This window comes from Vicugna pacos, chromosome 5, assembly GCF_048564905.1.
Source record: "Vicugna pacos chromosome 5, VicPac4, whole genome shotgun sequence".
Taxonomy (NCBI): domain Eukaryota; kingdom Metazoa; phylum Chordata; class Mammalia; order Artiodactyla; family Camelidae; genus Vicugna; species Vicugna pacos.
The window spans coordinates 90,135,907-90,154,907 of record NC_132991.1 but is presented as its reverse complement, the minus strand read 5'-3'; the positions used below and the strand labels follow the sequence as shown (position 1 = coordinate 90,154,907).

At 57.9% G+C, this 19,001-nt stretch overlaps 2 protein-coding genes across 4 annotated transcripts; both read right to left on the bottom strand.

Annotated features, from left to right (window-relative positions):
- Positions 1-4,150: 4,150 nt before the first annotated feature.
- Positions 4,151-11,011, bottom strand: CHRND (cholinergic receptor nicotinic delta subunit). Of its 2 annotated transcripts, XM_072962141.1 has the most exons (12): positions 10,945-11,011; positions 10,560-10,705; positions 10,116-10,160; positions 9,489-9,598; positions 9,160-9,315; positions 8,822-8,931; positions 7,918-8,118; positions 6,724-6,835; positions 6,520-6,634; positions 5,557-5,761; positions 5,349-5,467; positions 4,151-4,643 (listed from the first exon to the last, which is right to left on the bottom strand). In XM_072962141.1, the coding sequence occupies exons 1-12, from the start codon at positions 10,994-10,996 to the stop codon at positions 4,461-4,463; spliced, it is 1,554 nt and encodes a 517-aa protein (XP_072818242.1). In that variant the 5' UTR covers positions 10,997-11,011; the 3' UTR covers positions 4,151-4,460. The 2 variants fall into 2 exon arrangements, with proteins under 2 accessions (XP_072818242.1, XP_072818243.1); XM_072962142.1 differs by lacking the exons at positions 7,918-8,118; positions 8,822-8,931; positions 10,116-10,160; positions 10,560-10,705; positions 10,945-11,011 and having other exon boundaries at positions 9,489-9,570.
- Positions 11,012-11,652: 641 nt separating this feature from the next.
- On the bottom strand, positions 11,653-16,991 carry PRSS56 (serine protease 56). Of its 2 annotated transcripts, none has more exons than XM_072962140.1 (13): positions 16,758-16,991; positions 16,004-16,111; positions 15,549-15,602; positions 15,245-15,434; positions 14,804-14,903; positions 14,556-14,715; positions 14,174-14,316; positions 13,764-13,926; positions 13,400-13,576; positions 13,150-13,314; positions 13,008-13,070; positions 12,526-12,632; positions 11,653-12,148 (listed from the first exon to the last, which is right to left on the bottom strand). In XM_072962140.1, exons 1-13 carry the CDS (start codon positions 16,855-16,857, stop codon positions 11,858-11,860), a joined length of 1,821 nt encoding a protein of 606 aa, XP_072818241.1. In that variant the 5' UTR covers positions 16,858-16,991; the 3' UTR covers positions 11,653-11,857. The 2 variants fall into 2 exon arrangements, with proteins under 2 accessions (XP_072818241.1, XP_006209229.1); XM_006209167.4 differs by having other exon boundaries at positions 11,858-12,148; positions 16,001-16,111; positions 16,758-16,857.
- Between the last annotated feature and the right edge of the window lie 2,010 nt (positions 16,992-19,001).

Below are 19,001 nucleotides of genomic sequence, written 5' to 3'. Positions count from 1 at the left end.
ACAGCCCACACTCCCACCCCAGCCAGCCCAGCCCCGCCAGCTGTCTGCCCACAGCACAGTCAGCTGTTTCAGGATGGACACAATGCCAGGCTCAGGTTACCCAGGCTGGGGAGGGACAGAGGGGCCCCATCTGCCCTAACAGAGACAGTCCAGCCTCCATCCCCACTCTCAGGCTCAGCTGTCCCCATCCTCCATCCATGTTCCAGCTGGAGGCTGAGGACGCAGCCAGCGAAAGATGGGTGTGGGAGAAGACAGAGTACTGAGGAAGGGCCTTGACCCAGGCCCCCTCCTCTCGCTCCATCCAGCAGGTCGGGATTTGGGGAGGTGTGAAGGCTGTTGGTTAAGCATGTTTTGTACCTGAGCTTCTCCGTGATCTGGTTGAGGATCCCAAACTGGTCCCACCAGCCTGACATCTTCATGGATCTCTTCACTAGGCCCAGACACTGGAGGGTCAGGCACTAGGGGTGGGAGAAGCACTAGGTCCCCCCAACGATGACACCTTAATGCAAATGAGGGCGCCAGGTCAGGGTCCCCAAGTCTCTGAGGCATGGGGCTCAGGCCTGGTAAGCTTTAAAGGAAGGAGGGCTAAGGAAGACCTGGAACTCAAGGCTCTTGGAAATAGGTCAGCCCACCCCTCAGCATCCTGGGGGACAGGGTGGTGGCGGCCTCTGAGGGCTGGAGAGAAAGCACCATTTCATGTCGCCCTCCTCTCAAGCGAATGATGTTTGCGGCATTTCAATGCATGTCAGTAAACTGGAAGACAGCCCAGTGCCCTGTGGAGGAGATCCGAGTGAGGCTGGCTCAGACCCCAGCCCCCTGCAAGCAGGGCCAGAAGTCCCTCCTGTCCTCCCCAGGACTTTGGGATTGGGGATACGGTGATGGTGGCCCCTGCCTTCCCTGATCATCTGCTCCAGTCCTTGCATTTAGTTGCTCTGAGCCCCACACTCAGTTTTCCTTGACAGTGCTGCTCACTTCCCTCAAGCTCTGTTCTCGCCACACATCTGGGTGTGTAGTCCACTTTCCCTGGAGTTCGCAAAGCCAATGGCTCCTTCTCCCCACTTTGCCCTCTGGTACCCCCAGACTCAATTCCCTCTCCTGTTTTGCAGAGCAATATGTCTCCTCCTCTTTACTCTGCTCCAAGACCACACTTTGCCAAAGATCATTGCCGGCTTCGGCTACAAAATGGCCCACCTAGTCCCTGCCTGGCTCTGCTGCCCCAGGCATAGGCCATCGGTGATGCCTGACCTTTCTGACCTTCTCCTTTCCTTTTCCTACAAGCATCTGGGAGGGAAAAAGAATACTATGGAGCATGACTTCCTTATGTTGGGACTTGTGCCACCTCCCTATGTATGCAGATTGTAACTCCCATTTTCTCCCCATCTCTGCTCTGAGAGGTATCCTCAGTGTTCTCAGGAGGGCAGGGCATCTCTGAGGAGTGGCAGTTTCTGCCATGGAGGGTTATGTGGGGAGATAGGGGACCCATAAAGAGAAAATCTCGTGTTGTCTCCACTGTCTGACAACTTTGCCACCTTCTACTCCAGGGGCTGGAAAAGTGAAATGCTCCTTTCCTGGGCTCACGTGCAGATGGGGTATCCGTGTGATCGCATCCTGGCCAATGGGGTGTTTGCCAAAGTTGGCTGAGGGGTTCAGCTTTTGCCTCCTGATAAAGAGGTCAGAAATGGCTGGCTCCTTTCCTGCCTTGAACACTATGTGAAATGTGGAGCTGTGACAGCAAGCTTGAGGACAAAAACAACACGCTCTGGAGGGAGGGCTGGGCAGAGAGCACAGAACCCGGGTCCTTAATAGTTTTGCACCAGCCACTGCCTCACAATTCTTATTATGTGAGAAACAGGAAACCTTATTTGCTTCAACCACCAGACTTTGGATTGTCTGTTCCTTGCAGCCAGTGTATTCCTGACGGATTCATCACCCTTTGAAAGAGGGTGGGTAGCCCTGCTGGCCTGGGGAGAGTCTGCATGGACACCTTCTGGCTTCACAAGAAGCTGGCCCTGTGGGTGTAACTTTCTGGGGAGGGAAGGAGACAAGTTCCCATGTCACCATGTGGACCAGTCCTGACAGCACCCTGACAACGCCCTGGAGCTGGAGTGCTGGGGGAGTGGGTGCTCTCGGGGGACCCACTGTGACCCTGGGAACCTGCACAAAAGGTACCCTTGGTCGGATGTGGCATTTGGGGATTGTATTCTCTGGAAGTTTTATAGCCACCCTAGAGGAGCCAGACACCACTGAGCCTGGCGGGTGGACTGTGTAAGACCTGCTGCCAACAGTGCCACCGTGTGGCAGAGAGGAGCAATGATGGGGTTGTGGGCTCGGATGTCAGCCCTCTCGTCTGTGTGTGTGAGACAGGGACCTCCTGGAGTTGGTGGCCAATTCCAGGGAAGACCCGGACTGCCTGCTCATCTGAAGGGTGTAAGTCCAAGCTAGTTTTCCTATTCAGAGGGAAAAAATTAAAGATTTGTACCTTGAATTTTTGGAAAGTTCATATTGGAAAGCAGAAGTAAGGTCAGTTGTGGTCTTAAATGTCTTGTCTTTGCTTTAGTTCCATGGAAAGACTAAAAAGTCTGTCTTCTGTATACCTGAGCTCATGAGGTCATGACTCCCTCTGCGGGAGACGGGTTGAGCTGTGGGACCTCACGCCTGCACATCGAGGAGGTAAAGAATTGCGTTCTCTAACCTGCTCCAGTCCCCTTTCACTCACTGAGCCAGGCTTGATCCTGGCCCCAGGGGCCTATCCTCAGTGACTGAGGCTCACAGGTGAGAAATGAGATAAACCACAACTGCTAAAATTTGCAGGACACGTGTAACTACCTTTACTCCTACTAGTAAATCTGATCTTCAGAACATTTCCTGAGCCAGACTTACATATGCTTTGCAGATGAGAAAACTGAAGCTGGGAGATGAGGAGTGGTTCCCCCAAGGCCACACTGCTAGTGTAACTAACTACCCGAAACTTTGTCTCTTAAAACAAGAAACGTTTATTATCTCACATAGTTTCTGAGGGTCAGAAATCCAGGAGCAGTTTAGCTGGGTGGTTCTAGCACAGAGATTTTCATGGGGCTGTGACCTCATCTGAAGGCTCCTCTGCAGCTGAGGGATCCGCTTCCAAGGTCACTTACATGGCTGTTGGCAGGAGGCCTCAGTTCCTTGCCATGTGGGCTTCTCCACAGGCTGCTCGTTGTGCCAACCAGCTTCCTCTGTCAGCCAACTGAGAGTGAATGAGGGAGTAACAGCAGGGGGAGGGGGAGGGCTGCAATGTCTCTCATGACCTAGACTTGGAAGTTTCACACAACCACTTCTGTCTCATTCTGTTGGTCACACAGAGTAGTCCTGGTACCATGTGGGAGGCACTACACAAGGGTATGAATACCAGGAGGTAGGGATCACTGGGGCCGTTTTGGAGGTGGGCTGCCACACAGAGCCACATCCCCCAGCTCCTGTGGCCTGAGCACTTGGCCCTTTGGGGTGAAGTTGCCAGATTTAGCAAATTAAAATACAGGATTCCCAGTTAAATTTGGGTTTCAGATAGACGATGAATTATTTTTTGGTATACATATGTCCCAAGTCTTGTCTGGCAATCCTACTTTGGGGAGGAGGAATAGGTGCCCAAGAAGGAGCAATCTTGGGGGGATGGCTGTATTCTGGGGCTTTAGGATAGTGCGTGACCTGAAGTTGACAGGTTGACCTCTGGCCTCTGTGGATGCTGAACTTGACCCTTCCACCACGGTCCTCTGCTTCTGAGGGGCCCAGACAGCGTGGCCAAGGCAGAAAGAAAGGGTTGGGGAAGGCCCTTCTGCAATCCTGGTGCTCCCACACCTGCCAAAAAGCTCCTTCCCTAGTGGGCTGGAGAGAGAAGCATCCCCAACCTTGCCTCCAGTTGGGCCTCAGAAGCCCAAGACTAAGGGGTTGGCAGGAGGAGGTGGCTGGAGGAGCCGGCAAGTTAAGGCACAGGGTCTCATCTGCTCTACCCTGACCTGGGGGGAAGGGGAGGCAAGAAGACGCCTGTTTTTCTGACCCGTCACAGAGGGGTCCCAAAAGGCCATCCTGAGTGGCATCCTCCCTGGTCCCTGAACCAGCCCCCTGCCTCCCCCCAAGTCATCCTGCCCCACCACCAGTCAATGTCCACTCTCATACCTTCTGGAGTGACTCCTGGCTGTATTTGCAAAAGAACCACTGTTGAGAAGTGGGGCTTCTCCTTCACTTCCTGGAGCTCAGGAAAGCCCAGATCATCTCTGCCCCAGCTTTGCAGGACCAACTGGGCTCAAGTCTCAGGGCTGGGAGTTGGCCTCCCCAGGAAGAGCTTGTCTCTCAGACCCCCCTGTCCACACAGCTACCTGCCCCACCCCCACCCCCTGCAGACCCATCCCTTTCAGGCCCACCCCCACCCTTTCCCCACCATGGAGCTGTCCTGGCTGCTGCGCCAGGCTGGGCAGGACAGGCCCACTCTAGATGAAGCGCTTGTCCTGCTCGCGGTAGGAGAAGGGGTCCCCAGGGAAAGGCTGAGGTGGAGGCTGATTGTAGGCGCCCTGAAGGAAGATCCAGGCCGTGCCCACTACCATGATGGGTGTCACCACAAACAGGCAGAGTCGGTCCACTGTGCGGGCCACTCGGTTCCAGCAGTCCTTTTCCTGGGGGAAAGGTGACAGAGACAGTGGAGTGGGGCGGGCCTTCAAGCCACAGACTCATGCCCCCCAAGCTGGGGCCAGGTGACAGAGGTATGGCCTCAGCGTTTCTGTGGGGGCTGCCTCAGGCTTGCAGCAGATGGGATGTGCTGGCATGTCCCCAGCAAGGACCCAGGCCCCCTTCCAGCCACAGGCAGGGCTGGTCTTTGTCTATTAAGGAGACCAAGAGCAGGGCCACAGCCTCCTTCCCAGCCACTCAGTGCTACCCCTAACCTATATATGAACTGGAAAAAGGTGCCCCTTTCTCAAGAAAGAATTTTTTTAAAGCTGTATAATATTGAACAACCATAAAAGGCTGCCTTTTAACTGTCTGGCTTTGTCTGGACTATCAGCTTGGAGTTGAGCAGGGACAGAAAATGACTGGCAGCTGGGAGAAAGAAGGGACCCTAAGGGAGGTCCAGAGCGTGGTGCCAACAGCAGGGAGCTGTGTGCCTATGTGTATACCTGAGTGTGTGTCTCGCCCCGTGTGCTGCTATGGGATTCTAGGAAGGGGCTCCCCCTACCTGAGGGGCCTAGAATCTGTACCCACTGTGAGAGCCTTCATTTAAGTTTGTAGATATCTCTGAGGGGAACTGTGCCCCCTTAAGGTAGGATATGCTTGATCAGTGCACTACTTGAACACCTGTACATGGCAACTCTGTTGCTACTCACCTCGTTGTAATTGTTCTGGTCCCTCATGTGATTGACGATAAAATTGGCCCCATCCACAGCTGGCTTCAGCTCACTGAAGAGCTCCTGCTGGGCCTGCTCAGAGCCTGCTGGGGGCCGGCCTGTGGACATCAGACCAGAGGTGGGCATGAGGGCTACCCTCATCCCACCTCCCATAGATCAGCCAAACTCTAAGCTGTTAGGGACCCACGTGCGGTGGTGAGGCGCCGGGCCAGCCCATGTCGCTCTGACTGCTTCTCAAACATGAGATCACTTCGAGACTTGAGCGAGAAGTATTCCTCTGCCTTAGAGATGTAGCCCAGGGAACTACTCCTCCGGACCAGGGCCCCGGGACTGGGCCCATCCTCCGTGGGGCGGGACATGTGCAGGACCTCCGGCAGGGTCTCCAGGAAGAGCTGTGGCAGGTCAGGGGTCACATTTTACAAACATGGGTCACCTTCACACATCCAAACATCTGTGACTCTGTTCCTGGCTGCCACAAAGTGCTCCCCAGTCTGACGCTGGTCATTATTCCCCTGATGCCCTACTGATGGACACTCCCTCATTACTCACAGCATAGAGAACTCATTTGTTGAAAATGAATTATATATGAAAAACAAAGAAGTAAGAAAAATACCCCAAATGCTGAGCTAAGATGAAAAAATTGCTAAACTACTTCAGCTGTCCCAGAAGAACCAGGTGGCCGCAGAGGCTGAGAGGCAAGGACAGTCCCCATCCTGGGCACCCCGCCCCCACAGTTCTCACCTTCCTTTGAATTCAGGTGTAACAAACTCACATTAGAATCAACAAATCTTAAGCATGTAGCTAGGTGCAATTTCACAGTGTTCAGCCACGTACACACCTCTCAGGTAAGATATCGACCTTCAGCTCAGAAGTGTTCCCTCATGCCTTGTGACCCCATCAATTCCTACCCACCCTAGAGGGAACGACCATCCCGATTCCTATCACTAAAGATTGGTTCTGCTTGTCCTTGAACTTCATAGAAAGGAAATCTCGCACAGGAAGCCTGTGTTCTTTAGGTAACATTTCGCCCAGGGTCCCTGCGGTGGGGCTTTTGCCACTGAGTTGCGCTCCTCGTGTGGGTGTAGCCATGGCTTCCCCTGCCGAGGGGCACGTGGACAGTCCCCAGCTTTTGGCTACTGAGAGCCCTCACCTTCTTGACCCCCTCAGACAGCACGTGGGTGCTGGGTGTGCGGAAGTGGATGTTGAGCACGATGACACAGATCACCACGACCATGGTCACCAGAACCATGCCAAAGAGCAGGAACCTGTGGGCACACGCACAGCCTGGAGCCCCTGCCCGGGGCACTGTGCAGCGAAGAGTGGCGGGGCGAGCCGGGTGGGGTAAGTCACTCACTTGCCAATGAGGGGGATGGCCTTGGATGTGGCTGGCAGCCTCTTGGAGATGAGCAGCAGGAAGACAGATTGGGCCAGGAGCACAGAGATGGCCATTGATGTCTTCTCGCCACCTGGAGAGCCCGGACTTAGCTGTGACCTCTGGTCCCGAGCCGGGAGGGTCCCACTGTGTCTCCTGCACTACTATTAACAATGCTTTCATGGTGCCCTGATTACCATCCTGGGCTCAAATCCCACTCTGTCACTTACTGCTGAGTGACCTTGGGCAAATAACCTAACCTCTCTGTGCCTCAGTTTTCTCAACTGTTACATGTTGTGAGAACAAGGTGAGAGAACATGTTCTAAACACTCAGAATCTGCCTGGCATGGGGTGAGAGCTCAAGGAACACCCGCTACCATTGTTAGCCAATCCCCTGTCACCCAGCCCTCCTGAATCACAGATCTGCATGTGTCCCTCCTCCACACAGAAAGCCCCAGGGCATCCTCATGGCACCCAGGTAACAAACAGTCCTACTCGCAGCACTTCCTTCAAAGACCCCAGCCCAACACTCCCTACGCCCCGCCCCAGCGCCCCTTCTCTGTCTGCAGTGCGCCTCCCAGCCTGGCTCCAGCTCCCATCCCACTGCTGCCAGGCGGCACTTCTGGTCCTGTACTTTCTATTCTGTCTGCCAGGGTCAGGGGCTGGGTCACATCTGTCTCTGGAACTCACTGTGCCCTGCTCATAGTAAGTATTCTGGAGCCAAGTGACTACAAATGACATATGCCGTTCTAGAACCAGGTGAGTATAGAGTGCACGCCCCATGCCCTGGCTTCCTAGAGACCCTGTTATCCACCCATTGGCTCAACAGCCAGGCCCACAGCCACACAGACCTGTGTGGTGACCACACAGACCCGACCTCTGCCCTGACAGAGGAACACTGCAGTGGTTCTCCCTAGTGTCCTTGGAAAGCCCATCCTGAGAGGCAGAAGTGGGGTCCAAGAGGGATGGAACCCCCAGGGATCCTGTTCACGTGGGGAATATCAGACATGGGCACAGAGCCCTCCCACTGACAGGCCACATGTCCCTCATGCCTGGATCCTGAGCAGGGAGCCCCAGGAGCAGTGATCTCCAAGTGGCTCCCAGGAGGAAGTGAGGGGCAAGGCAGGGGCGGCGATGCACAGGTGCTCCGGGGAGGGGAGGGGCTCTAAGGCTCACAGTCAGCTGGCAGGTAGAAGACCAGGTTGATCATGAAGGAGATGAGCACACAGGGCACCAGGATGTTGATGACATAGAATAGGGGCTTGCGGCGGATGATGAGATAGAAGGTGACGTCCTGGCGGCCGGGACTGTCCAGCGGGGCACTGGGGTCCACGTTGATCCTGGCTGGCCGGTGCACTATTTCCCACTCCCCGTTCTCTGAGGGAGGCATGTGGACGCGCTAGGGTCAGGCTGGGCAAGGGGACCAAGGTGGGGGCGTCAGGGCAGGACGAGGGGCTGGGGGTAGTGAGAGGGCCCAGAGGCGCAGCCAGGCCTGTCTGCGGGGCCCTAAGGGGAGGGGGCGAGGCACAGAGGAGGGTTCATGGTCTGTTTGTGGGTGTCCTTCCCGGGGGGTTGGAAAGGAAGTTTCAATCTACAGAGGGGATGTTTTCCTCGGGGGCTGACGCTTTTGTTTTCTCCTTGGGAAAACTAGAAGCTGAGGGCATACGTGGTTCAAAGGAGTCTTGGGGATAACAAGGCAGTGAGAGTAGGAACTCCCGTCCTGGTGATGAGGGTCTCCTCTGACAGAGAGAGGCAAGCAGTGGGGCCCCACAGAAGACTGGGCTTAGTCCCAGAAAGGGGATGGGGGTCTTTGGGAAGGGGCAACAAACACACCATCAGGATGACAGCCAAAGCCCCCACCATCCCCTGGGCTCTCTGGGGACAGGAAGACTAACCACCCCCTCGTCTGTTGGCCACATGCATCCCCAGGGACCCTGCCCAGACCCAGAAGGTCTGTTTACCTGGGTGTCTATGTCCCAGGTGTATGTACCCAAAGCATAACATGCATCTCCGGGGGACAGGGGTGTTGGTGTGACAGTACCTGAAGGGCCTGCCCACCCACAGCTGCTGCTCCCAGCACCTGTGAAGCCCTCGGGGTCGATGATGATCCACTCCATGGCGTAGTGGCGGCCATCCTCTTCATCCTGCTTCAGGCTCAGGGTGATCTCCTTGGCCGTGTACTTGAGTGAACTGGGGAGGGCAGTGGACAGAGAGTGGTCCTCAGCCACTGACTGGGCCACTGAGCAGGGCAAACTAGTGCAGGAGGTTCACAGTGGCAGGGGCCACTGCAGGGATGGGGAGCTCTAATCAGGACAGAGCAGAGGGTGCTTCCACCTCCACCTGAGGGTGCTTCATTCACCTCCGTAAGGCCCTGGCAGGGTGCCCTGGGGTGAGGGGTGGCTGGAGAAGTGGGTGCACCTGAACTTGAGGGAGCAGTTCTGCCAGTCGAAGGGGAAGTAGGTGACGGAGATGGGACAAGAAGAGTGGAAGATGGCGGGTGGCAGCCAGTACACGTAGCCAGAGGAGTAGATGAGCACGTTGCAGGAGTAGGAAATCTGGAAGGAGCCGTCATTGCTGGGGGCAGGGACAGAGGTCGCAGTGAGTGCTAGCCAGCTCGGAACTGGCAGGACTAGGGGCGGCAGAGGAGGGAGGGCAGTCAGACGCTTGAGGCTGAGGGAGAGGCTCAAGACGTTTAAGGAAGGGAGACAGAGTGATGGAGGGGAGGCCAGGGAGGGCGGCGGCTCAACTTGTTCTCCAGCACAATTTCTGGGAGCCACACCATGTCAGGGGGCAGGCGCAGGACGCTGATGTTCCCAAATTTTTCGGCATCCCACTCCAGCCGGCTGTCTGTCCAGCCCTGGAAGCCCAGAAGGAATGTTGACAGCGGGCTGTGCTGTTGTCCAGGCTCCCCCGACTCCCCCTACTTCCCTGAGGGAAGACTGTAGGGTCCAGGGCTGTGACAGAAGAGGTTTGGGGAGGTGGGTACAGAGTGAGGACTCAGGTCTGTCATGTACAGCTGTGTAGGTTGTACTCTGCACAACTTGGAAGCACTGTTTTCACTGTGGACATAGAAGACTTACATCTATATTATGAGCTTCTGGTAGGTGGTAGACAGTGTCTTCTGTAAAATCAAGACACTGTGACAATTTTCTCCTAAATGGAGAATCCTAATCTACAAGCCTAATCAATCTGGCCTTATGGCCGCACTAGCTGGTGGGAAGGGCAGCCGGGCCTGGGGTTTCTCTATAGGCAAGTCAGTCCCTCCTGGAGAACAGTGTCTGACACAGGCTGGGGATCCCCGAGCAGAAGCCAGCAGAAGGGAACCCGGGCCCTGCACCCTCACCCTTCGGCTCTAAGTGGGGTGTTCTCCTTACGTGCTCAATCCACACGTTAGTGGTGAGGGTCTCTTCAACTTCTTTCTGTAATCAAATAGGACGACTGTCCCCAGGGTCCTGCACACATTCACCAGGCACCTCCTCCCTGCTGCCACCCAGGTGATGGGGAAACCACGGTGATGGCCTGCCCCCAGCAGTCAGGAGTGGACGAGCAGACCAGGGAGCGGGGAGAGCACATGGCCTCTAAAGTGTGTCTTGGGTGCAATATCGGGGCTCCCCAAGAGCGGAAGCTGGAGGGGAAGGGGCATCAGCCTGAGGCCTGCAGGCAGCCCAGGGCATGGAGACAGCCTGAGTGTGTTTCCAGGGGAGAGGAGCTCCAGAAGTGGGGCTGGAGCCTTGGGCTTCCCAAGCAGGGAGACAGCCAGGCCTCCAGGAAGTTGTCCCTGTCATGCTTCCCCAGCCCAGCCAGGAGGGGCCTCTCACCAGGGAGATGAGGTTGGAGAGGGTGAGGGCCAGGGAGACCTCCACACTCTCCTCTTTCTGTGCCACAGGCCTCAGCTCCTTGTTGTACCCCTTCTCCTCAAACAGGTGCCGGATCAGTCGTTCCTCCTCGTTCAGGCCCCAGCTGCCTGGGGAGGGTTGGGGATAGGGGCCCAGGAAGGATGCTGCCCTGAGGTCCAGCTGGGCGATGGAGCTGGGCCCTGGAGGTTGGCCCCTCCAGGGAGAAATTGCAGTGGGAATGGGGAGGTGGGTCTGATGCTGGAAGAGGGAGCATCAGGTAGGAGTGGGTGGGAGGGGACCATGCTGTGGGGGACCCGGGTAGGCATCCTGAGGGACCCTTCCGGGAAGGGGTGATGGCCACTCTTACCACACACCATCAGGGCAGCCAGCAGTCCCAGTGTTAACACAGGCCCCTCCATCCTTCTCCTCTGACTGGGTCTTGGGTCTGCGCCTCCTATCAGCAGGGCTGGGGAATGTGGGTGGGTGACAGAGGGGACAGGTGCAGGATGGGGGGAGGGTACAAAGGGAAGAGGCAGCCGGAAACGCAATCTGACACCCCTAGGCTCTGCTGCAGGGAAGAGAAACTGGGGCAGGTGATGAGGGGGTGGGGACAGGGACTGGCCAGCCAGGCAGGAGCCCAAAGACATGAGGCAAAGATCCCAGGCTGGGACTCCCTACAGCTAGCAGTGAGGGCGGAGGCTGCGTGCAACGCTGAACATTGGGGGCAGCACTGATCAGCCATGGATAGCGAAGTGGTGATAGGCAGGTCCACCACTGCCCTTTCTTGGGAGGTAGACAGGTATGCTGAGGTGGGGGGCTCTGCAGCCCCCAGCCAGTGACCTCCACCAACTGATTCTGGGGGCTGGGCCGTACCCCCAGAGATCCAATGTCCATCCTAAGGAAACCCTCAGGGGAGGGTATAGCTCAGTGGTAGAGTGTGTGCTTAGCATGCAAGAGGTCCTGGGTTCAACCCCCAATACCTGCATTAAATAAATAAACAAATAAACTTAATTACCTCTCCCACTGGGGAAAAAAAAAGAAAGAAATTCAATGCTAAGAAAGCTCTGGAGTTGTATCTGTAGATCATAAATAATGTTTATTAAAGCAGCTGTAATTTTCTGATGGCACATCTGGGAAGACACGTAGGGCCCAGGACCCTTGTCCCACCTCCCCGACCCCCACCCAACTCTGGCAGTGACAGTTTGTCATCATGTTTCCTGAACCCTTCCCAGGCCCTGGGAGCAGCAGGTCCTGACCAGGGCCTAGGGGAGAAACATGGCTCACGGCCATCTGGCTGGGGGAACCCGAGGGCTGAGTGGATGATGCTCCTTCCTCCCCAGCCCTCGGCCCTGCCTTGAACCCATCCGGGGTCCTTCAGGCTCTGCCTCCGCCAGGGCTGCCAAGCGGAAGGCCTGCAGGGCCTGTACCAGCAACCGGGGAAGGCTTCGAGCCAGCGTGGCTGGCTCCAGGCCCACCAGGCCACCAAAGCCCACGTGTCGGCCACACAAGCCTGCCCGAACCCAGGCTCGGAAGAGCCCGGTCAGTGTCTTGGAGCCCAGATCTGCCAGGACCTGCAGAAGGAGGAGGCAGCTCAGGGGCCAACAACCATACTCTTGCTCTCCTCTTGGCCCTCAGAAATTCTCACTCAAACCCATCCCTTCTCCATCCCCTTCCCCCTAATCCTGCACACTTCCTGCTCACTGGGACACCCCCACAAGCCCTCTGCTCACACCTTCCCTCACATCTTCACACCCACCCAGCACTCAGCTCACACAGCTTCCCTCCCCCTCCCCTCAGAACTCCCCTCCCACCTTCACCCCAAGCTGCTGGGGGAAGGTCCTCCCTCCTGCTGGGGAGGGTGCCTCTCCTGTGCCACTACCCATCAGGGCTGACCCAGGTTAGCCTTCTGAGGCCACTGTGAAGGAGTCTGGGAAGGCGGGCTACCCACCTCGTGAAAGTCCATGGCCAGGTGCTCTGAGGGGACCTGCAGGATCCAGGCATGGGTGCCCTGGAGGGTGGCCAATTTCTGCCGCAGGGCCTCCAGCCCAGGGCAGCCTGCAGGAAGGGGAGAAACCGCGGGAATAAACGCAAGCGTGGAGATGGGGGTGGTATTCCCATCAGTACCTCTAGGCACCTCCCAGTGGGCAGACTTATGCTCTAGATGGGGCAGCTGAAGAGCAGCCAAGACTTGGAAAGGTTAAATAATAACACAAGGCCCAGCATCTCTTTTGATACTGATGATGGCCCAAAGTCACAAGTTCCCCTAAAGAATCATCTGCGCTGCTGCTGGGGGGAAAAAAAGGGAGAGCGATTTGCCCATTGCCAGAAGGGGTGAAACTGCTTCCCAGCGCAGACCCTGGGAGAATCCTCAGGGCCTCGGCCAGCCCTTGACCCACTCCACTGGCGATCGCCGGCAGGGGGCGTCATTACCGTCCGCTTCGCCTCGCTGCTCTGATCTCCTCTTCGGGAACCGAGTGCTTGCAGCCCGCGATCCTGCGGAAACGCAGAGCTAAGGGAACGCCTCGGCCGCGGCGGGGTGGGTCCGGGGCTGGGCTGCGAGGGCTTGGGGTACCTGGGTGCAGCCGCTGCTCGCGGGACGGATGCCTGGGAGGATCCCGGAGAGACAGAGCGGGACGAGCTACGGAAGGGGCCAGGCGCCGCATCCCCGGGCGCGGGCCGAACAGCTCCTGGGCGCCCCGCAGCAGCTCCAGTAGGGTGTGCGCCAGCGAGCGCAGCTCTGCAGGCGGGACAGGGGTCCCAGTGGTAGTCAGATGTGGGCCAGGCCCTTGGGCCCCCGGCCCAGCCCCGGGAACAGGACTGACCACATCGCCGCCGGCGCTGCAGGCACTGCTCTTGCGCGAGACGCGTACAGGCGCCCACGGGCCCCGGGCACAAGTGGGCGTAGAAGGCGCAGGGAGGGGCGGCATCTGCCAGAGGCTCTCCAGACGGATCCCAAGCCAGAAGCTCCCTGCAGCTGGGCTCGCGGCTGAAGGGGGCCGCTGCGGGGGCAGTACGGGCTAGCTTACCCCACCCCCCGGCTTTGGACCCTAGCCCCCCAAATCCTCCCCTGGAGGGAGACAGGCTTTCCTGGCTCAGGAGGCTGAGGGCGGGCGGGGTGGAAACGGACTTGTCCAGGGCTGTTAGCGGGACACTCTGGGGAGGAGGGAATAGGAACGGGGCGCTCACCGCTCATTTGATCCTGAAGCCAGTCCTTGAACACAGCCACACGGGTGTAAACCCCGGGCTTTCCTGGCTCCCCGCATCCATCCCCCCAGGAGGTGACTCCGTACAGGACCTCCCTGGGGCGGGGGCCAGGCTCAGAACAGGTCAGGGGCCCTCCAGAATCACCCTGTGAGGACCCGAGCCAAGAGAGAGGCCACTGCTTTGACACCCCTCCACCCCAACGACAGCCTTAGGCCTGGCCGGGAAAGCAGCTCTGAGCTCTACTGGGGCTACCCTTCTTGTACCCATTTTAGCAAATGAGGACATAGAAGCTCAGAGAAGTTAAGTGACAGCCTGATTCTAGAACAAAATAAGGCTGTTCCGTCCCTGGGGAGCGCCCCACCCAGAGTCCTCCCATCAATCGAGGCTCATACCTGGCATGAGTCGATGCCCCCGGCCAGGTAGCCAGCACAGAGCATGCTGCTGGGGCGCAGCCCCGGTCCCAGGGCCCTTCTACAGGTGTCTGCGCTGAGCAGGGGCACACGGGCCTCCCTCACCGCCTCAGCCTCGGGCCCGTCTACAGGGAAGTAGTGGAAGGGGCTCAGGCCTGGAGGGCAGGGGTCCTGCTTCAAGGGTTTTCCCCCTTCCTGCTGCCCTCCTTGATTCCTCCCATGCGAGATGGGCAGCATTTTGCTAAGGCAGCTGGGCATTGGCCAGAATCCTTACGCCCCGACCTTCCAAAATTCCATCACCCCAGTCCCCATTCTTCCCATGCACACGCAGGTGCGGCTCACCCAGGCCCTGCCCCGCCAGTACCTTCGAAGAGTGCACCCCATCCCGCGATGGCACAGGAAGTGCCTGCGGGGGGCTCCTGGGGCTCCTGGGGCAGGCACACCGGGCGCGCCGCCCCTGCCGGGCTCACCGGAGTCCACAGCTGCACCAGGGCCAGGTCGTTGTGAAAGGTCCGAGGGTCAAACTGGGGAGGGGGTGGCGGCGCAGTGTCAACGAGGCGTGAGGTGGGGGTGCTGTTCCGAACTCTGAGGGCCTAGGGGCTGCCCTCTCACCTTGGGGTGGGGCAAGATGCGGTTTACCGGCACCTCCTCCGCTTGCTCCCCCCGGGGCCCCTCGGCCAGCGTCACCGTCCACAGAAGCTCGTTTGGGGCGCTGTGGGGCGAGCGGCGGGAGATAACGCTGGACAAAGAAGCAGCGAGGTCCCTTAGAGACCGTGCCCCCTGCCCACGGGCATTACCCAGCGCGTCCGCACGCCGGGGTGCTTCTCCACCTGGGGACAGGGAGAGCTGGCCCCGAGTGGGTCGAATCCTTGGACGATAAGTCATCGGAGATCCGAGGCTGGGAGCGAGGGCGCCTTGAGGCGGGCAAGGGACAGTCACCGCTAGGGGGCAGCAGAGACCGGCCCTCACGCTTGGCGCCCGCCCGACGACCCCGGAAGAGTTGGACCCGGTGTTGGGGATCTGGGCTGGGCAGGGGCCTGAGGCTGGACGTACCCCGCGAAGCAGTGCGCCGCCGTGAGCACCCAGGACGCAGCCACCAGGACGCCGCCGCACAGAGGCTGCCCGCCGAGTTGCAGCCTCACCAGCCAGGGCCAGGCCCCAGGCGGCGCCGCGCTTCCCCCGACAATGCGGCCGTGGGCCCGCGTCACGTTGACAGTGCCCGGGTGTCTCTCGCCACACGGCCCTAGAAAGGCCAAACGGCGTCAGGAGGAACAAATCCTGGTCGACCTCACCATAGAGACCCCTCCAGGGTCCACCTTGCTCTCAGCCCTGACCCCTGGAGCCTTTTCAGCCTCACCTGCCTCAGGTGGATCCTGGAGGAGGGGGGCTTGAGGCCTGGGACGCCCAGGTGCTGCTGAGAAACAGATCTTTGAGCCTCGTGGCCACCCTTCCACCCTTCCTCCATCCCAGCCTGGGCCTGAGTTTTCTCCCTCCTCCCCGACCCCTGCACCCCTCCTCTGTGACCCTGCCCCCTAGCAGTCAGGGTCTATTTCAGCAGCCATAAACTCACTGTTCACCAAATGAGCCCAGACTGTTCCTGCCCTCCTGCCTTTGCACACGCAGTGTCCAAGCCTGGGGTGCCCTTTCCACTTGGAGAGACCTTCATGAGCATTGTCTTGGTTTCAGCCCCACCCAGTCTCTGTCCCCAAGACGGGGTCAAGTCTAAAGGGAAGGGAAGGGGTGGACAGGAGAATGGACCCAGGGTAGTCAGTGCAAGCTCACCAGGGCATGGGATGGTGTGGTTGGCACAACCCCAGCACTCATGCAGTCTGTGCTGGATCTCCATCACCACCTGATTTACAGCCCACTGGGCGCTCCTCTGGGCCGCCTGCAACACTTTTGTCCCCTGGGCTGACAGAGCTGCTGGGACATGGGGAGCAAGTCATGCACTGCTGGGGAAGAGCTCCAGCCTTGTCCTCCTTGCCCCAGCCTGGAGCCCCGCTTTGGGAGACCCAGTGGGGAAGTAGGTTGCGCTCCAGAAGCACTGGGACAGAATGGGAGAGGGGGCGACAGAGAGCCTCAGGGCTCCAGGCCCCAGCACTCAGAGCAGATGGTCCCAGATTCTCAGTCCAAAATATCTCTGTAATTCAACTGAGCTGGGCTGGAATCTGTGGAAAGGGCCTTTCCTTAAAACCTTGCAGGGAAAACAGCATTCCAAAGGTACAGACATCACAGAACCCAAGGCTTATTGACACAATGAAACCGTGGTCCAGTCGTCCACCTTGGGGCCTAGATAACCAAGGGGATGCTGCCCTGGGCCCCTTCCTCCCTGCTAACCCCAGAACCTCCTGGAAAGCACACCTTTTTGCAGTGCACTCCCCTTCCCCTTCCCGCCTCGTCCTCCCCTTTCCTCTCCCACCTGTGTCTCAGCCAGGGACCCTTCTCCCAGTAGGGTAGGCAGAAGAGGCCTTGGGGGAAGAGGGCAAACTCATGTTCCCCTGCCCGGAACCCACTTTCTTTTTGCTCCTCCCACCTCAGCCGCTCCCTCAGACCAGCCTGGGCTCACCTTGCAGGGTGCTGGGGGGCAGGCGCATGTACAGTGGGTGCCCATGTGCAGACCATGGGTCTGGGAGGGGCAGCAGCAGCAGCAGCACAGCCAGCAGCATGGTGACCAGGAGCCGGGGCAAGCGACCCGGGTTCTTTCCCCCTCAGGGTCCACCCTCCAGGCGCTTATCCTTTGGTGCCTGTCTCCCACTGCCTTTCTGCCCCTGGGCACTGAGTTCTTGTCCCTCAGATCATCTGACCTATTCTCTTACATCAAAATCACTCGCTTCCCTTGGTCAGTCCCTCACCTGGCCCTTAACTCCCAGGAGCCCACAGGGGAAATGGGGCTTGGGGGGCTATATAGAGGACAGACTGGGGGGGTACGTGGGAGGGGGCCAGGCCTGGGGGAGGGAACAGGGTAGTGGGCTCGACCCTCACCTTTGAAGTCTCATCATCCAGGCTCTGAGGCCCCCTTCTGTCAAAGGAGCCCTTGTTTCTGCGGCTCCATCAAAGGGGCCTGGACAGGCCAGAAGAGCTGACGGTTGGGCTGGGGGCCAGGCAAAGGGAGGCTGGTGGGCAGGGGCTGGCCCTGTCTCCGGGGCTCAAATGGGGGGCGGGATTCCCATCTGTCTCTATTCCCTGAAAAGTTTACAGCTATGCTGGGGGCAGACACTCCTGGAGGGAGGAGGGAAGGGGGTATCTGAGGGTCCTCGGCAGCCCCACCCCCTAAGGAGGTGCCTGAGCTCCCAGCCTCTCTGCCCCTAATTGCTTGGCAGTGTCCCTCCCCAGTGTGGCCATTTCTAAAGATGATCAAAGCGCCCTAATTAGCGCCGTAATTGCCGCACTGGGGGTAATTAGGGTGGGGGGAAAGGCAGAGGCAGGCGGACGCTGGAGTGGCCCAGAGAGGAAGGCGGGAGATGAAAGGCCCCATCAGTGGCCCAGTTCGGGAAGGACAGGCCCCAGCAGCTTCTGCCGCTCTCCCAGACCCCCTGCCCCTGCGCAGGGCCCGCTCAGCCTGCCCGGCATTGTTCTTGGTTGCTATGACCCTGATCTGGCAGGAGGGAGTCTTCTGTAGTCTCACGGGAAGGGCCACAAATGGGCAGCTCTCCTGGGACCAAGTCCCCACCTGGGGCAGAAAGAAGGTACCCTCTTGCCCCACAGAATGTCTTGGGGCCAAAAAAAGAACTCTGGCACCGCAGTTCGTGCTGGTGACCCCCAGGCGGCTTTGGCAGGCCTGGTCCATTTTCAGAGCAGATCTGTCACGATGTCTTCTCTGTAACATTTTCCTTTCTTCTCCAGCCCTTGCTCTTTCTATACAGGTGAACTCACCCTGATGGGAACTTGCCCTCCTTTCAAAGACAGAACCTCAGACCTGCAGAGATAGCCTTGAGCCAGGGGTCCCACAGGGGTAGTAGGTGAGATGAAGAGAAGGGGCAGCCAAATCCAGCATCCTCTCCAACCTCTTCCTTCTGTGCCACTGTGAGCAGCGGAGAATAAGCACGACTTCCTTTTCCTCCCTGAAATTTTCTTCCTCCTGGATCGCAGTGATGCCCCATCAGTTTGGTTCTTCCCAACCTCTCTGGGCACTGACCACAATGAGGCTCCCACACCCTGGAACTCCATTGGAGTAGCCCCCCACCCAGTGCTGTGCTACAGTCAGCTCAGACTGGCTCCTGAGAGCTAATCATCTGCATCTCTTCCCAAGACTGCATTCAGTAACGTCACGTGGTAGCTTGAAATCAGTCATGATGAGAGTATTTACACCATGGGAATCAGCAAAAGCTGTGGATCAGAGCTCTTTTTTCCCCAGGGAGGCATTTGTTCGGCATTTAGCAGCACAGCGCTATATACACCCCTTCTCCCCTTCACTGGTTACCTACCACCACACCTCAGAAAGGTAACACCTCTGATTCAGGAATGCCATGAAAATACTGTCTGAGTGTGGGTTATTGTGAGTGAATATTATGAAACTGGAAATTGTCTGTATTCATCAGAATATCTATACAATCTATACATCTAGATAGGATGTGTGTCTAGATGGGGAACCTTTTGGGACTTTTTATCCATGATCTCCAAATTCTTGGCAGAGAGAGTTCAACACAACCTGTATTTGAAGCATAAACAGAGGTTTGAGAAAGTGTCCAAAGGAAAATTATCTGTGGTTGCAAGAGAGAGCCATTAAGTAAGGGACCCAGAAAGCAGAGAGAGATGGGTGGGAAAGTCTAGCAGGCCTCCAGACGGAGAGGCCAGCAGCTCGGATGCGTCC

What these genes read in the sequence shown, in the direction of transcription:
- CHRND (XM_072962141.1), bottom strand. Translation starts at nt 10,996, where the DNA reads ATGGAGGGGCCTGTGTTAACACTGGGACTGCTGGCTGCCCTGATGGTG. An exon ending in AACTGCTCCCTCAAGTTCAG is followed by an intron (nt 8,932 to 9,159) that starts GTGCACCCACTT and finishes TGCCCTCCCCAG; the next exon opens with TTCACTCAAGTACACGGCCA. An exon ending in TGTCTGAGGGGGTCAAGAAG is followed by an intron (nt 5,762 to 6,519) that starts GTGAGGGCTCTC and finishes GACCTGCCACAG; the next exon opens with CTCTTCCTGGAGACCCTGCC.
- PRSS56 (XM_006209167.4), bottom strand. Translation starts at nt 16,857, where the DNA reads ATGCTGCTGGCTGTGCTGCTGCTGCTGCTGCCCCTCCCAGACCCATGG. An exon ending in GCAGCGCCGGCGGCGATGTG is followed by an intron (nt 13,315 to 13,399) that starts GTCAGTCCTGTT and finishes TCCCGCCTGCAG; the next exon opens with AGCTGCGCTCGCTGGCGCAC. An exon ending in TGGCCATGGACTTTCACGAG is followed by an intron (nt 12,149 to 12,525) that starts GTGGGTAGCCCG and finishes CTCCTTCTGCAG; the next exon opens with GTCCTGGCAGATCTGGGCTC.